The 17259-nt window shown below is 40.0% G+C and overlaps 2 protein-coding genes across 2 annotated transcripts; one reads left to right on the forward strand and one right to left on the reverse strand.

The window, feature by feature from the left end:
• The first annotated feature begins 7379 nt into the window (after positions 1 to 7379).
• On the forward strand, positions 7380 to 15525 carry LOC108604795 (poly [ADP-ribose] polymerase). The gene is made up of 6 exons (XM_033294804.1): positions 7380 to 7560; positions 7634 to 7775; positions 7912 to 8245; positions 8317 to 8847; positions 13499 to 14068; positions 14141 to 15525. The coding sequence occupies exons 1-6, from the start codon at positions 7447 to 7449 to the stop codon at positions 15429 to 15431; spliced, it is 2982 nt and encodes a 993-aa protein (XP_033150695.1). The 5' UTR covers positions 7380 to 7446; the 3' UTR covers positions 15432 to 15525.
• Positions 15526 to 15585: 60 nt separating this feature from the next.
• Positions 15586 to 16709, reverse strand: LOC108604796. Its single transcript, XM_017994397.1, has 3 exons — positions 16446 to 16709; positions 15750 to 16157; positions 15586 to 15690 (listed from the first exon to the last, which is right to left on the reverse strand). The coding sequence occupies exons 1-3, from the start codon at positions 16561 to 16563 to the stop codon at positions 15617 to 15619; spliced, it is 600 nt and encodes a 199-aa protein (XP_017849886.1). The 5' UTR covers positions 16564 to 16709; the 3' UTR covers positions 15586 to 15616.
• Positions 16710 to 17259: the final 550 nt, after the last annotated feature.

Genomic DNA, 17259 nt, shown 5'->3' on the forward strand with positions numbered 1-17259 from the left:
GCGGTGTCGTCGCTGCTGTTGACGCTACAGCGAAAACGAACTGTGACGCGTCCGCTGTTTTGTGTGTATGTGTTCATGAGTGCATGCGTGTATTTGCTGCTATGCCCTAGTCAAAGTATATAGAAGGAGCACTAAAAGATGTGTTAAGGTGGGCAACAAGAGCAAACCTGGACATCAACGCGGATAAATCTGAGCTGGTTCTTTTCACTAAGAAGTACAAAGTTGATGTACAGATGGATTCCGTCCAAAATAAAAGACACCCAACTAACACCACGTAAACAGGTAAAATACCTAGGATACTAGACACTAGGCTCAAAACTAACATGGAAAGCCAATGTTGAAGACAGGGTGAGTAAAGCCAGCGTTGCACTCTGTACATCACAAGGAATGTTGGGTAGCACATGGGGCCTATGACCCCGATAGACATAGTGGATCTACATCTCATTAGTAAGACCTATACTACTACTACTACATGGAATACTAGTTTGGTGGGAAGCCACCAAGAAGGTAACATTCCTAAGACAAATGGAGAAGATACAACGGCAGGCACTAAAATAGATAACGGGGGCAGTAAGAACTACTCCAAAAGAGGCATTAGAAACCATTACGGGTGTTATCCCTCTAGACATCTAAGCCCGCCTAACGTCAAAAAGGCTGCGCAACGGTCAATATAAAAATTCAGATCTTTGGATATAGCTCAATCGGTAATAGGTTGGGATATCTAAAAGACTGCATAGCTCCCCAAAACAACTTTTAAAAGTGTCCTACTATCCCAACGTTTACACAGACAGTTCCAAAATGGAATCGGATTTCGGAGCGGCAGTCTACTGCGCAGAGCCTGAGCTAAACCTCTCACACAAACTACCAGACTATTGCAGCATATTCCAGACGGATTTCTTCGCTATAAGAAAACCCGCTGAAGCAGTCCAGCAACAGCCAACGACAACGCAGGAAGTTATAAATTTCTTTGTAGACAGTCAAGCGGCCATCAAATTACTGCAGGCACCACATTTCTGCTCCCGAAATGTCCTGGCGTGCAAGTATGCGAAAGCAAGTTAAGGAATGTGCGTATCTATTGGATACCAAACCACCTGGGTATAGAGGGAAACGAGACAGTCGATGCCCCAGCAGAAGAAGGAACAAAACGCAACAGTATTGAAGAATACATTCCAATTACACTCGGATCTCTATACAGCGATATGGAGACAAAAGCAATAACCGAAGCAGAGGGGAAGTGGAAGAACACGACGAACTGCAAAACGGCAAGAACAATGTGCCACTCAAGGAGCGAAAAACTATCCAAATTCATAATACAACTTCATAGGAATGAGTGCTGGCTTTTGGTAGGACTATTAACGGGACACTGCCTATCGGCATCCCATGCGAAAATACTGGGCCTGACTGAAGATGACGGCTGCAGAAAATGCAAAAAAAAAAAAAAAAAAGGTTTTCGCTTATGTATTTGTGATTTTATTATTTATTTATTTATTTAGCAGTATTTTTACGATTTTAGGCACTTCGGCAAATATCGGAAAAAACAAATAAGCACATTGGCATTCAAATTAAGTGTGGATTTTTGTGGGGCCACCATTAAGCTAAACATAAAAAGCCGTTCAGAATATAAACAAAAAACTAGTATTAGTTCAAATGTATATAATAATAATAATTATTATTAATGTATCAAATTATATTTAATTTTATAGAAAATACATTCCACTCAATTCCAGTTCAATTCCAGTTCATTCAATTTCAGTTTTAGAAAGTCCCGTTAGTTTTCCTGAAAAATCTGGTTTGTTATGAAGAAGCTTAGTTTATTTTACCTCAAGTTGACCGTATCTGCTGTTGGATCGCTTCTGCGGAATTCCTTATTGCAAATATTTCCGCCTGAAGTGTGCCGCAGTAATCAGGTAGTTTGTGCGAGAGCCTCAATTCCGGCCTCGCACAGGAGACTCCTGCTCCGACACCTGATACCATCTTGGAGCCGTCTGTATAAACGTTGGTTGCACATTGGTTGAGACCATAGCACCAATCGTTAGGTCCCAGGATGGTAGGGATATTTTTGAAGATTTTCCGGGGAGTTATATAATGTGTTAGTCTTTCGGAGCCATTGCCGATTGAGCTGTGCCCGAAGGGCTGTATTTTTATGTTACCCGTCGCATTTAGGCGTTGCGCTGCCCTTTTTGATGTTAGGCGGGCTTGGATGTCCAGAGGGAGCAAACCTAGGATTGTTTTTAGCGCTTTCGTTGGAGTTGTTCTCAGCGCCCCTGCTATGCAGACTAATACCTGCCGCTTTACTTTCTCCATTGTTTTTAGAAATGTTTACTTTTGGGTGACTAGTATGCCATGGAGCAGAATCGGCCTCACTACAGAGATGTAGATCCAGTGTGTAACTCGGGGTGATAGGCCCCATGTGCTACCTAACATCCTTTGTGATGTATAGAGCGCCACAGTAGCCTTTTTCACACTGTATTCCACATTAGACCTCCATGTAAGTTTCGATTCCAATATTACTCCTAGGTATTTTACCTGTTTGTACGGTATTAGTTGTATGTTTTTTATTTTTGGCGGAATCCATCTGGGAGCTTTATACTTCTTAGTGAAAAGAACCAGTTCAGATTTGACAGCATTGATGTCAAGGTCAGCTCATGTCATCCGTATAGGCAGTTATCTTGGGTGCTTTCCTGTCAAAGTTGTTTATTATTTCGTCCACTACCATGTTCCATAATAGGGGCGACAGGACACCCCCTTGTGGTGTTCCTCTGTGCGCCTTCTTGGTCATGGTTGCTGGACCCCATTCCGCTTGAATTCTTCTGCAGCTCAACAGGTTTTTGATCCACGAGTTCACCGCTGGGTTTACCGAGTTGGCCTCTGGGCCTCTCATTATGGCTTCTGTTGAATGCGCCCGATATGTCCATAAACGCGCCCATCGCATAATCCTTGTGGTACAGTGCTTTCTCAATGGTAATGACCACTGAGTGCAGCACCGTTTCCACTGATTTCCCTTTGGTGTAAGCGTGTTGGTTTGGGTTAAGTTTGAACCTCTCCGAATTCTTAATGTGAATCTCAATGAGTGTCTCGAGTATTTTTAGCATGAACGAGGTGAGGCTAATTGGCTTGAAGTCTTTCGGTTGCCCGTGGTTACATTTGCCTGCTTTTAGCAGGAATATAACCAGAGCTGTCCTCCAGCTGACAGGTACATGACCAAGGCGTTACATCCTATTTGACCGTCTTCAGCATGGCTGGGATTATTCCATCCATACCTGGGAACTTATAACTCAAAAATGAATCGCTTGCCCATTGTATTTTGGTGGGATCAGTTAGTTCTCTAGGAACCGTTTCCCTCACCATTGCGTGGACTGCGTTACTCTCCTCTTGTGCTTTTGTACAGCCCGGGAAGTGAGCAGCAAGTAAGGCATTTAACGCCCCCTCACTGCCCTCCGTCCATCGGCCGTCACTTGTTTTCAGTTGGCATTGGATTGCCGTTTGCATCGATAGAAGCTTTCTGAGCCTTGCTGTCTCTGAGACCTTCTCTATGTTTGAACAGAAGGTTCTCCAGCAGTTTCTTTTAGCTTTCCTTACTTTTTTTTTTTGAATTGTCGTACTCTTGTTTTGTATTCGTTCCATACACTCTTCGTCTGCCTGTTTGGCGAGATTGAGAAGTTCCTCGACTTCTTTGCGATCGTTCTTTAGTTGTGGTGTCCACCATGGTGGTCTTTTATTTCGCTTTTGCCTAGATGGTCTTGACTTATATGCTTCCAGTATTTTGCTCCCTAGAGTCTCCACCGTCCTCTCCAGGCAGCTTACTAGGCAATTTTTGGGCACACTGCTAGACTTCTATTCCGAGGGTTTAGGCTTGTTTAACTGCGAATTGTATGTATTTATGGTTTGAGAATGAGGGTCTTTGGAGTACTCTCCAATCTGTGACCTTCACATTCCTACCTGAGCTTATTGTGAAGTCTAGTACGTTGGAGAAGGTTGGGCCCACATACGTAGGTTCCTCCCCTACGTTCTCTATACCTACATTAGTCGTTAGTAAGAATTCTAATAGTAACTCACTAGTGCTGGAACAAACATCGATGTTTAATCGATACTATCGATGTATCCAAAAACTGGTGAAAAGTGAAGAAAATAATCGATGTTTGTCAAGATAACATCGAGGTTGACCAGTTTTTGGAAACATCGATAGTATCGATTAAACATCGATGTTTGCTCCAGCACTATTAGATGCTCGCCCATGTCGCCTTCTAGCGCCACGACCGTTAGATCGTCAGTGCTTTAATTGGACATAAGGTAAGTGTAGATACCCTTACAAACAAGGATGGCTGCTCAAGTTCTGCTTACCGTTGTCGGAAAAAACGTGTTAAAGTTGGTAAATCTTAGTCCGGAGACCTTGTTGCCCGACGCGATCCAGGGCTGCTGGACTAAGGCCACATCTGCGGACTCTTCCTCAAAGGTTATTAGGAGCTCCGCGGATGCTAGCTTGCTTTTATGTTGATTGAGCCAATATGCTAAAGGTATATCCAGTTCGGAAGTGACCGCCACTACGGTCTGGTCTGCATCCTCATCGTCTTCCTCGTCTTGTTCCGACTCGGCACTGGATGATGCATTGTCGTGCAAGTCGATATTGTCGATCGCCTCGATCGTTAGACCGCGGTCTCGCTCAACCTCCTCTTTTTCTAGCGTGTTTTGTTCTCATCTTTCGGATGGCGCATCTTTAGGCGAAGGTACACGCTACCAACACCCCACGCCATCTTCCCAAACCTTGGATACAGAATGTCATCTGCATCCTTATTGATCTGGATGATCATCTGCTGTCCCTCACTCGTTGGCTTGGGTACATGCAGGACCTTCCAGTCAGCAGTCGGCACATCTGGGTTCTGCCATTTCAGGAGTTTGAGCGTCTGCTCAGTTGGCATCACCCTCGAGACCAGTACCTTCGGTACGGGTGGAATCTCATTCCTGTCCACGGTCACCTGCTTGGCACCTTCCCATGAGGCTGTCATCTTCGATACAGCCTCGGTGACCCACTTCAGGGTGTGGTCATCCTTTCAGCTGAGTATCTTGACTCCGAGATACCAGTCAGCCCCATCAAAGGATGTGGGCGTGGCGGTACCCTGCTCCATTGTCGCCAGCAGAGCGTCCAGCAGGCCTGACTCGACCTTCTGCCACTGCTCTGCCGACATCTTGCCCTCTGCCTCACTCCTGTCAATGAGGGCTACGATCAGGTGTCGTCTAGCTACCTCACTGGCGGTTGGCTTCCTTGGCTTCTTCTTCGTCGGTAGCTTCTGGCGTTTGCCCAAGGGCGCACCCGTCTTCTCCGACTCAGTGGAGCGTTGCCGTTTGCCGGCCAACTCGTCCTTTGTATATTTCCGCCTTCTGCGGGTCGTCGCTATGATATGGCTGCGGTATACTTCTGGCTCTGGGCAATTACAGACTCGGCCCAGTCCAGTTGGCTCTGCTGGGGAGATGATACCAATGTTCTTGAGCCGGTCCCTAATCTGCTGCTCGGTATTTTGCTTTGGCTTTAAGGCCATATTTATTCTTTATGGGCCTTGCATGAGGAAGCAGAACCCGTTGAGCAGCATTCATCTGAATTGACGGCAGCGCTACGGTGTATCTTGGCAGTAGCCAGCGTGCCAGCCGGTGGTAGTAGCCCCTGATTCCACCGACATTTGGACTGACATCCCAGTCCGAGTTTTATTCTTCTGAACGTCCATGTTGATTGTTTGTTTTTCAGGGAGTCACCCATAGCGTTTCAGGCCAACCGCCAGGCACCCCCAACCATGGTCTAGTGCCAGCGCCTCTTATGTACCCGAAGGCCATCAGGGTACGCTGTCACTAAACCTCAGCTAGACACCGTAGTGTCCGGGTGCATCGCGCAGGTTGCTAAGTTGCCCTTTGCTTTGGGCACTACAGTGCCCATTTCCCAGCCGGCACCCTCATGGAGTGTTCAGTTGGAGGCCTTTTGCCAGCCAGCAAGACAAACTGAGTCGATATAGCCATGTCCGTTCTTCCATCTGTCTGTCTGTCCGTCTGTGTGTATGAGCAACTGATTCTCAGCAACTATAAGAGCTATCGACGTAGTCGGGAGCCACGCTGCTGCCGCGACGAGCGAATACGAATTACGCGTTAGATGTTTTGTTTGTATGTGTTGTGAGTGCGTACGTGTGTTTTCTGCGACGCCCTAGTAAAAGTGTATATAAAAGTTTGTTTAAAGTGATGTAATAGGAATAAAGTATGCATGAAATCCCTCCACAGTATTCAAACAAGAATAAATAATCGGGGGTGACGCAAATTCTTAAACTAACCTTAATTCCTATACGAGATTTTTTTAAGTGAAACAGACTCCTGTTCGATATGACTTTTTTTTAGAATTTCCATCATTCTCCCTTTAAGTTCAATTAACTTAATTATTAAAATTCATATTTATTTATTTATTTATTTATTTAATATCAGCTATGAACAGTGAATTATGTTAGGATATAATATTTTTCCAGCGGCTTTCTGATCTAGAAAACCAGAGCTATCTATCTAACAACATGAGTAATTTGTATATTTAGTTGCAATTTGCTATTCAAAAGCAAAAGATTAAAGGTTTTAACTGTTTTACAGCATTGTCATGCGACCTAAATATTTTTTTCGGCCACAATATTAAAATTGTTTTCATACATGCGATAAGTCACAAAAGTGATAGTTTCCCGCTCCATGAATAAGTGATAATATTTCCTCCTATATAAGGATTTAATAATACAGAGTCTTCTTTGAAAACATGTATAGATATTATTGTATGAATGGTAGCAACTCCTTACTGCCATTTAAGTGCTGCGGTAAGTTCTGTGTCCTTTTGTTACAGAGATTTAAAATCTATTTCATCCAAATTAACAAATTTTCGTTGTTCATTTTTTTTTTAATGTCAAACATTATTGTTATTGTTTTTTTTTTTACTGCTTCCAGTTTTTCGTAGATTTTGTAGAATGGTGCTGTAACTTCTGTTAACATTTCATAAATAGGAAAATGAAATGAATTTGCTAACAACTTAATATTAGTTATGCTCAACATTTTGATTTTATTTTTTTTTATACACATTAACCTAGCAAGTTATTTGAATATATTTTCATATGGCACACCTTTGAATCGACGCATATTAGGCATATTAGATATAAAATGAGAATTGACCAATATCTGGCCCAAAATTGGGTCGCGTATATTGTGGGGATGTCAGGGTTTTGCATTTTTTGTCATCCCCGATTGTAAAATTTAACAAACGATGTTTCCCATATGATCAATTCATCGCTTAACATCGACTTTTGCAAAAAAACATAAATATCGCCAGTAAAGCATTGATGTTTTCCTTCATCACTAACACATCCCTAGTTCGCTACATTTAAGCGGTAATGTGTTGTGAAATTGGTTTACATTTCGGATTTTAAAATAAATAGAAGAACTATGGATATTGAGCTACCTTATATGGTTGAGTATTCAAAAACTGGTCGTGCTAATTGCAAAGGATGCAAGACACCAATTCCAAAAGACTCCTTGCGCTTAGCTGTGATGGTCCAAGTATGTACTACATACATACATATAACCGCAAACACTTTATTTAAAATTTGGTTATATGGCTTTTTATTTGTAGTCTGCTTTTCATGACGGAAAACAGCCAAATTGGTTCCATAAAAAATGCTTTTTTATAAAGCAAAGACCAGGCTCTGTTGGTGACATTAAAAACTTCGAAAATATGCGGTTTGATGATCAGAATGAACTGAAAGCGCTTGTAGGTACGTTCAGAGTCTGAACTTCAGACATACTCATACAGCATACGCTTTAAAATTTTGTTGAATTGTCTCTCTATAATCTTGACACAAATACATGTATACAGGTAGTAAAGAATTAATACAGAAAATATTCTTAAAGGTTCTGTGAAACAGGCAGTGGAAAGCAAGTCTGGAAATAAACGCTCAAAGTCTGAAAAGGTAGCTCTTCAGGATTTCGAAATCGAGTATGCCAAGTCTGGTAGAGCGGCATGTCGAGGTTGCGAATTAAAAGTATCTAAAGATGAGATTCGTGTGGGTAAAACGGTATATAACACTGAAGTTGGCATGAAATATGGAGGACAGAAATTATGGCATCATCTGGAATGTTTTGTTGAATTGCGTTGTGAGTTGGGTTGGCTTGATACAGGTGAAAATTTACCAGGATTCAAAAAACTAAGTTCTGAAGATAAAGATGTTGTTAAGAAGAGAATTACGTGAGTAATATTTAAATTTGCCAATTCTAAAGTATTAACACATTTATGTTTCTTACTACTGCAAATTAAAGCGCTATAAGGTCAGAAGAACAACCAGATGCAAAGAAGCCCAAGCTAGAACCTGAAGAGGAGTCAAAAGAAAAAGAAAACTTGGCAAATTTAAGAAAACAGAATAACATTTTTTTTAAATTTCGTGATGGAATTAAAAACAGCATGAAGAAGTCAGATATTGAACGGTTATTACAATACAATCGTCAGGAGTGCATAACTGGTGATTCAGAAAAGCTTTTAGATCAAGCAGCAGACTTACTTGCGTTTGGAGCAATTGAAGCATGCCCAGACTGTAAAAGTACACAATTCAGTTTCACTAAATCTGGTTACGTTTGTAACGGTAACATATCGGAATGGACCAAATGCAGCAAGTTGATGGCACAGCCAAAGCGCAAAGCGTGCAAAATTCCACGTGACTTTTATGCTTTATATACATTTTTAAGTTGTGTTAAGAATAATCCTGAAACGCGTATTATTCAATATTTTGCTCCAAGTGCTTCAACTATATCAAAGGATATTGATATTAAAAAAAATCCAGATGATCTTGATGGGTACGTAACATTTAAAATATTTGATTTAATTCTTCACTTTCGTAGACACATGTACATCAGCTTTGAATAAATTCATATTTATTTTAAGATTTAAATTAATGTGAATTTTGTCTTAAAATGAATTATTAATTATTCCATAGCTTAAATTGTAGAACCCAATTAAATTAACAAAAAAGGATTTTGAATTAAATTTAAATATATTGATTTTAAATGAACTCAATAATATACTCATCTATTATCAATCAATCTATATTTTTCATACATTTACTTAAATGTTTTTTTTATTTTTAATTCATTAGTATCCATTTAAATATAAATTTAATTTCATTTATATGAAAATGAGGTGCAAATTCCTGCAATAAATGTAAGACAAAGGATTCAAAATGAAAAAAAAAAATTAATTTATCTTTTCCGCACAATTTGAAATCTATTTTCAATTTAAAGTTTTTTTTTTTTTTTTCTTATAAAACTTTGCTGTTTTTATTGAATCTCTCTTAAATTGAGACTAACAATAAGGTATACAAATCTCATAACAAAACATTATCTAACAGTTTCTCTAAACTTTTTTAGGATTGCACGTTCATAATATTTTCGCTGGTTGGTAGGTCGTTACGACGCAGACGGAGCGGTGCACAGCCTTGTAGCCACGTCGGCGCAAGGGGATTAGGATGCCGAAGGAAAGCTTGCTGTAGTATTTTTCCTTGTGTGTAGTCTATACATCTCTGAAAGATTTTAATATATAGCATCCTTCTAGATTGTTTTCGTTTCGAATTGTACAAGGTGCCCCGTGATATTCTAAGGATTTTTACTAGACTCTACTGGACAATATCAATGTTGCCATTGCTAGCGTTCCTCCATAGTTGGAGCCATAGGTCCAGAAAGGCTTAAGTACGGAATTGTAGAGCAGGACCTTATATTCAAGGCTGTAGAGAGGACCGAGCGTTGATAAGCCAGTGGAGGCTAGTGGCTTTTAGTTTTAGTTGCGTTCTCTTGGCTTCGATGTGCCTACGCAATGTGAGATTCTTCTGTCGATGTGTACTCCAAGATACGTCAGCTTCGTTTGAGCTAATGCGCGGGTGTGCAGGAATTGTTTAGTCGTAAGCGGTGAAATTTTTGCCTGTTTTAGGTGGTATAACCTTAACAGTTTGACTTTTTGCTCGTTTACTTTTATTCGCCAGTCAGAGAGCCACTTCGACCATATGAAGAGCCAGTTGCGCTGCTGCTGGATAGGGCACCTACGAAACGGCTGAGGAATAGCGTGTATCGTCAGCAAAGGTAGAGATGTTCTTAGTACGTCTACTTGTTGGAACTATCTGCTTTGTAAAGGCACATTTTAGTGTCGTCCAAGTATGCTGCCTGCACCTCTCTGTGTGGTATCTGGTCTTAGTTCTGATACTAGTTTATGAGCAGTGAATTGCATCTCACTGCAAATTTTCTGTCATATAGATACGACTCTAATAATTTGTGTGTATTATTAGGAAGCATTGCTCTGATCTTATGCGTTAGTCCTTCTAGCCAGACTCTATCGAATTCTTGGGAACACATCTTAGAAAATATTGCAGTGCAATATTCTCGGATTTTCGAATGCGCTTCTTATTTCAGATGTGCCGTGTTTTTCACAAAACCCAAATTCATGTGATGGGATTTTGTTATGGATTCTTAGATATGCATTTATCCGAGTCAGCAAGCATTTTCAAAGAGTTTTGATAGGCATGATAGTAGGTTTATGGGTCTGTATAACGATGGATTTTTGTGATCTTTGCCTGGCTTCGGTATCATTATTATTTTTGACTTTTTCCATCTCTCTGAGAAGTAACCAAGCTTAGTGATGGCATTGAAGAGTTGCGCAAGGGTCCAAACTGCACAATATGGGAGTTCAATAATCATTTTCGGCGTTATTTGGTCGAAGACTGGTGATTTTTTCGGGTTCAGCTGATTTTTGAGGATGTGTGCAATTTCGTTTGGGCGAAATTCCATTGGATCTTGTTGAAAGCTGAGAGGTCACTTGTTAATGTTTGGTCTATTGTCATATGAAGGATTTGCTGAACACATTTTGCAGAGTGCCTGTGCAAAAAATTTTGGCTCTGTCTTCTATTCACTGCCTGGGCGAGCCGCCTGAGTTTGGTTCTTATAGGAAGAACAACCTAGTTTTTGTTTTGGGATTATAGGGAGTTGGATGACGCTTTCCACAGTGAGTTTTGTAGAAGTGAGGATGATAGTATATGCTGGAGATAGCTGATTTGAATTTGCTTTTCTTGTATTAGACGCTTTGGGTAATGCTGTGGCGGGGGGCGTCTTTAAGCCTTGAGCGTGCAGTGCTCATGGCGCACCTGGAGACTGCCATGTTCTCGTCTCAAGGCGAGAATTGACCTGGCTAAATGACCACCTCTCTCTTTTCATTATGGTGAAACGTTAGGTGTCCGGGACAACTAGTAACTCGCTAGAGTTAAGTTGGTTCACACTAATCCTATGTTATTCCTTATGTTGTGGCTTGTAAATAATTTTTTGCGAGTCCTTGTAACAAGTGATCTTGATACGGTTTCTATCAGTGGATATACCTGTCCCACCGTGCTGCCTGTGCCATCGGAATCGAGCCTTAGTTTGTCATAGATATGTGTTAGCGCTCTTTAAATTTGAAGTGTATTGTTCGTCAGACTGTGTTTCTGACAATAGCATGACGTCAATGTGTTTGTCGAGCAGGAATTGACATAACTCAAGTTTATGCTGTGACAACGCCTGTCAGCATTCCACTGGATCTGTGACGTAGAGAAAGCCACTTGATTCATTGGACTGGACCGCCTGTGATACTAACCATTTTTTCTAAATCAGACTTCCTGATTTACGCACTTAAATCTGTGGCTAGGTATGTACAACCGCATGAAGGACAATGAACTACAAATTATATCTTTGTTGCAGGCTAGAGAACAGTGCCTCAAGGTTTTTTTGTTGGTGTTCCATAGGCTGGTAATGGTTTTCCATATTTATCTCAGAGTTAGGTGATTTTGGGTGCAATTTATTTGGCGCAGTGGGCTCCAATCCTGATTTTAAAGCGCCTGCAAATGTTACATATTTCCTTGTTGAGGGATCGGGAGTCAAGCGACGATCTGGTTGCCGACGAGAAGAAGACTCTGGGTGTGATGTAAAGAATGGAGTTGTAAGCCGTTACTATTTTGTCGTTGAGTGCGCGTCTCGGTTGACTCCTGGTGATTCACTTTTTAACCCGTCTAATATATTATCTGGGCAACCTCTGTAGCTAGCTGTGTGATTACCACCGCAGTTGCTGCTGCACCCTTTCCCCGGTGGTACTAGAGTCGTCTTGCTTGCTAGGCAGTGTGCGGAGTCGTGAAGCTGTCCACAAATTACGGTAGTTAGCTGTGTGTGACTACCACCCCCAGTTGTACTGCCACCTTTTCCCGACTAGAAGTGCGGTCTTGCTTGCTAAGAACAGTAGGAAATCTTAGTCGTATAAGCTGTCCACAAACTACGCACACCGGGCGGAGTGGCAGTATTACCGTGTGTGGCCATATTCTTACAATTCATACATTGTACAGGGCCGTTGCTTGTGGTTCTTCTACAGTGATTCTACGATGCAGTAGAAACTGAAGTTTGTATATAGGGTGCAGCTCGTTTTTTTTAAGAGTATTGTTGTCTGGCTCCAGGTGAAGGTGTTGCAGGTGTTACATCTGATTCTATGCCCTTTAAGACCACTTGTAAGCCCTTACTGCTTTTTAATTGATACGTGTAAAAATTCATTTTAGTGTCGTTTAGATGCTTGGATGATGTTCTAAAGCTTTCTTCTGACTTCGTTTGAACTTTTGGGGCTTAACTTCCGTTTAATTTGAATGTAGCGATCCATTCCAGTCTGCACGAGCGGGGCATCGCTTGCGTTGTTAGTCGAGGAGTTGGTTTTGGTTGTTTGATGTTTGATTCATACGGGATTCTTTCCGCCGATGAACATAGGGAGCCCAGCTGAGTGTTGCCTAACGATGGCTTCAGTGAGGCCTAATACCCTTGCGTTCGTTGCTGTAGTTGCTGTTGCGGTAGTCAGAGAGACTGTTGTGCTAGTCACCGTAGGTTAGAGCATGTCTCTCGGCCCATTGCATGCCAGCTTTTGCTTGTTCGATCTTTGCTCAATGCGCTCGGTGCTCTGGGACGGTAGAGCTGGAGAGCAAGAACGACCTCAATCTCTTGTTAAGTACAAGTGGTCAAGTGCTAGGTCTCGGGTAATTGACCGTTCGAAAAGTATTGAATCAGCAGTATTTTGAGTTGGCTCGGCCACGAAAGAGAAGTACGCGTTGTTTCGCTGAAGCGAGAGCCGGCGTTCGTCTTGCTCGCGCTGTCTTTGCTTAATCAATTTATTAATTAATAATCAATAAACTAAATAAATATTTGGTGCGTTTTCATCGCACTTAGTGTCTTTTCGCGTTTTCTAAACTTGTGGGGTTTATATTTTATTCCGGAGTTCTATAAAAACACGTCTGCATGCGACGACGATTGCATTTTTTTTTTCAAAGGAAAGTAAAAAGTTTTTTTTGTTGTAACCAAATTTTTATTGGCATTTTTATTTTGTCTTGGTCTCTTTCGTTTTTGACAAAAGATTGTATGTGTGAATAACAAAAAACATCCGTCCAATTAAATATATAAATTTCAGGCCGAAAATTAAACGGAACCGTCCAGCATTGTATGATTTTAAATTCTGCTTAATTGGCTTGAAGGATATCGAGGCAGAGATTAAGAAGCGTATTGAAAAATTGGGAGGCAAGTGCGATAGTAAGATAACCGAAGAGACTATTGCGGTGATCTCGACAGAAAAAGAGGTTACAAGATGCAGCTCTCGCATGGAAAAAGCAAAAGAGCTGGGCATACATATTGTTCCAGTTAAATACATTGATGCCGTCGAATCAGATGCCAAAGGAGCGCTTGGTTTTATAAACAGTATGACTCTTTGCGATTGGGGAACAGATCCATCTGTTCGCTTACCAAAAAATGAATTAAAGAGTTCAAAATCTAAGAGTATTTATACAAAATCCATGCCCAAGTCCATGACCCTAAAAGTAAAAAATGGCCTTGCTGTTGATCCCGACAGTGGTCTTGAGGACATTGCTCATGTTTACGCTAAAAGCAAGGACAGATACAATGTGGTTCTTGGCCTCACGGACATACAGCGCAACAAGAATTCATATTATAAGATGCAACTATTGGAAGCTGACAAGAAAAATAAGTAAGTCTATTAACTCTATAATTTCAAGCTTATACTTACCGATTATATTTTTGTAATTTGCCTATTCTGCAGGTTTTGGGTTTTCCGTTCTTGGGGCCGCATAGGAACAACTATTGGGGGCACAAAAATTGAAGATTTTCACTCGGTTGTTGATGCCATAAACAGTTTTAATGATGTATATTTAGAAAAAACAGGTAATTTGTTTGAGAATAGGGGCAATTTTGTCAAACAAGCTGGTCGTTTGTACCCCATCGATGTTCAGTACGAAGATGACTCAAAAGTAAATAGGGCTGACACTCACAATATAGAGTCCAAGCTTAAAGCTTCAATTCAAAGTCTGATTAAGCTAATATTTGATGTCGATTCGATGAAAAAAGCCATGATGGAGTTCCATATTGATATGGAAAAAATGCCACTCGGAAAGCTGAGCCTAACTCAAATCCAGTCTGCGTACAAAGTTGTGAATGAAATCTACGAGCTTATTCAGCAATGTTCCAACAACACTAAATTTATTGATGCTAGCAATCGTTTCTATACACTGATTCCACACTGCTTTGGCATTCATGCTCCACCTATAATTGAAAGTGTCGAGCAGGTTGAAAATCTACGGCAAATGCTCGACTCATTGTCTGAAATTGAAGTTGCTTACAATTTGATACAAAACGAGGATAGTACTGAAAATATAAATCAATTGGACAAGCATTACGAACAATTAAAAACGGAGCTAGATCCGCTGGACAAAAATAGCGATGAATTTGTACTTTTGAAAAAATACGTCCAGAACACACACGCTGCTACGCACAGCTCGTATGAGCTTGAAATTGTTGACATTTTTAAAGTAGTTCGGCAAGGCGAGGCTCGCCGGTATAAACCATTTAAAAAACTACATAATCGAAAATTGCTATGGCATGGGTCGCGACTTACAAATTTTGTGGGTATATTGTCGCACGGTTTGAAAATTGCTCCACCAGAAGCGCCGCCGACTGGATATATGTTTGGCAAGGGCATTTACTTTGCGGATATGGTGTCAAAGTCGGCTAACTACTGCTGCACCAGTCAGCAAAATTCTACGGGACTTATGCTGCTGTCTGAAGTTGCTTTGGGTGACATGATGGAGTTTACGGCTGCAAAGTATGTTGAAAAGCTACCAAAGGATAAGCATAGTTGCTTTGGTCGTGGTCGCACTATGCCCGATCCTAAGGAGTCCTACATACGAGAGGATGGAGTTGCAATTCCCCTCGGAAAGCCAATTACTGATGCTAAACTGGCCTCATCATTGTTGTACAATGAGTTTATCGTCTACGATATTGCCCAGGTTAATGTTCAATATTTGTTCCGATTAGAGTTCAAATACAAATATTAAGAATATGTTTAATGCCCAACATTAAACCAATCTATAATAATCTATAATTCATTTACCCGTCGTGTGGGGTTTTTGGTTTCAACTGAATTTATTTTAAAATTTTGTAACTTTTATTAAGTTTTGATAAATAAATAATACTTTTCTAAATACGCAATTAATTTAGCTTTTTTAACATCCATTTTATTTTATCTTTCATCGAACTCTTGAATTGCGCTGACTATAAACTCATGTATATCATTAATGTGCTTTTCCATTTTTTCTGAAATTAAACATGCTATATTAATTAGAATTTAGCGCTTATGCTTGTATATTTCTCACCCTTATCTGTCTCAACATGTTTGCTGCTTAAACCTTCTTCTTCTGAGCTCATACTTCCACTATCGTGAAATAAAGTTTTAAGTTTTGGCAACACTAGTAATAAACAGATAATGCCAATAAACTTTACGATCTTTTTGAAAATCAGCAGTTTTAAGACAAGTTTTCCAATAGTAAAAAGACTTATTTTTGATTTAAGTTTATCCCAAAACCACGAATCGTGTGTATGATATGGTACTGGGTAAACTGGCTTATAAAAGCCTGACAGTGGACCATTAACTGGAGATGGTGCTGACGGAGGCAGGTAGTTGTTATTTGGTGGCGGGTTATATTGATAGCTTCCGGGTGTATCGAGTGGCAAGTAGTTATAATTGGGTGGTTGGCTATATTGGTAAGCCCCTCCGTTTGCATCTGGTTAAAAAAAATTAAGTGGTTATGTAAGTTAGAGTAGTGCTGTGAAAACGATATTTATTTAGGATTTAATCTTAATCCTCTTGATCTCAGCTAAACCAGGATATAAAAACGATGCTTATTGCTGAAAATTGCAGTGAACACTTTTGTATTTTAACTCATTATGCTGCTATATATTATATCTATAGACTTTATACACTTTGCTAATAATCTAATTGTTGAACACTTATCATGCTTATTGCAATGTGACACTCACAATTTATACCGCCTATATAATAATTTACGCACCAAGGGCAGGTTTTTCTGAATTCTGCAAAGCATAGGTATCCTGAGTGAACGGTACATCCGATGAGGCAACTCCAAGATATCCCACACACACTATCACCGTTAAAATACTTCTCTTCATTTTTTCTTTACGATTTGTAATATATGTGTGTACATGTGTGTATAAGCCAGATACTGAAACTCAAATGAAGTGCGCATAAGCGAACAGATTTGTTATAAGCTTCAATCCGATTTATCGACTTAGGTTAAAAATACATTAAGCAGTGCGTTTGGGAATGCATAAGTAAAAATGTCTTTCATACTCAGTTTTTTTTTTTCAAAAAGGTATAATGAACTGTAATTTAAGCATATTCAATAAAAAATTAAAAAATATAATAATATTTATGTGATCCTTATTCTTTTTATTTTTGTATTAGTTTAGTATATTTTTTTTAATAAATAGTGAGCAAAAAAATTAAAAATATATTATAGTCAACAATTTTAAATAACATCATTCTTATTTATCTTTGAGTTGGTGAGTCTTCAGCTTACTGCTGTACATTAGACTTACTTTGTATTCAGAGGAGTGTTGAAGCGGAACGTGTTCCTCGGGCTTTTTAGTACGTGCTGTTTCAATTTGAAATTTGCTGTTGTGAGAGTGACAACTTAACTTTCACCTTTATTTAATTTAGAATAAGAAATAAAAATTGTATACAAAGTTGCCTTATGAGGCTTAAAATATATATAATTTTTTGAAAGTAGGCCACAACGATTTACATATGTCAGTATACATTTTATTCAATTGATTTAAATATGGAATATTTATTAGTTATTATGT

This window comes from Drosophila busckii, unplaced genomic scaffold (genome assembly GCF_011750605.1).
Source record: "Drosophila busckii strain San Diego stock center, stock number 13000-0081.31 unplaced genomic scaffold, ASM1175060v1 hic_scaffold_35, whole genome shotgun sequence".
Classification (NCBI taxonomy): Eukaryota; Metazoa; Arthropoda; class Insecta; order Diptera; family Drosophilidae; genus Drosophila; species Drosophila busckii.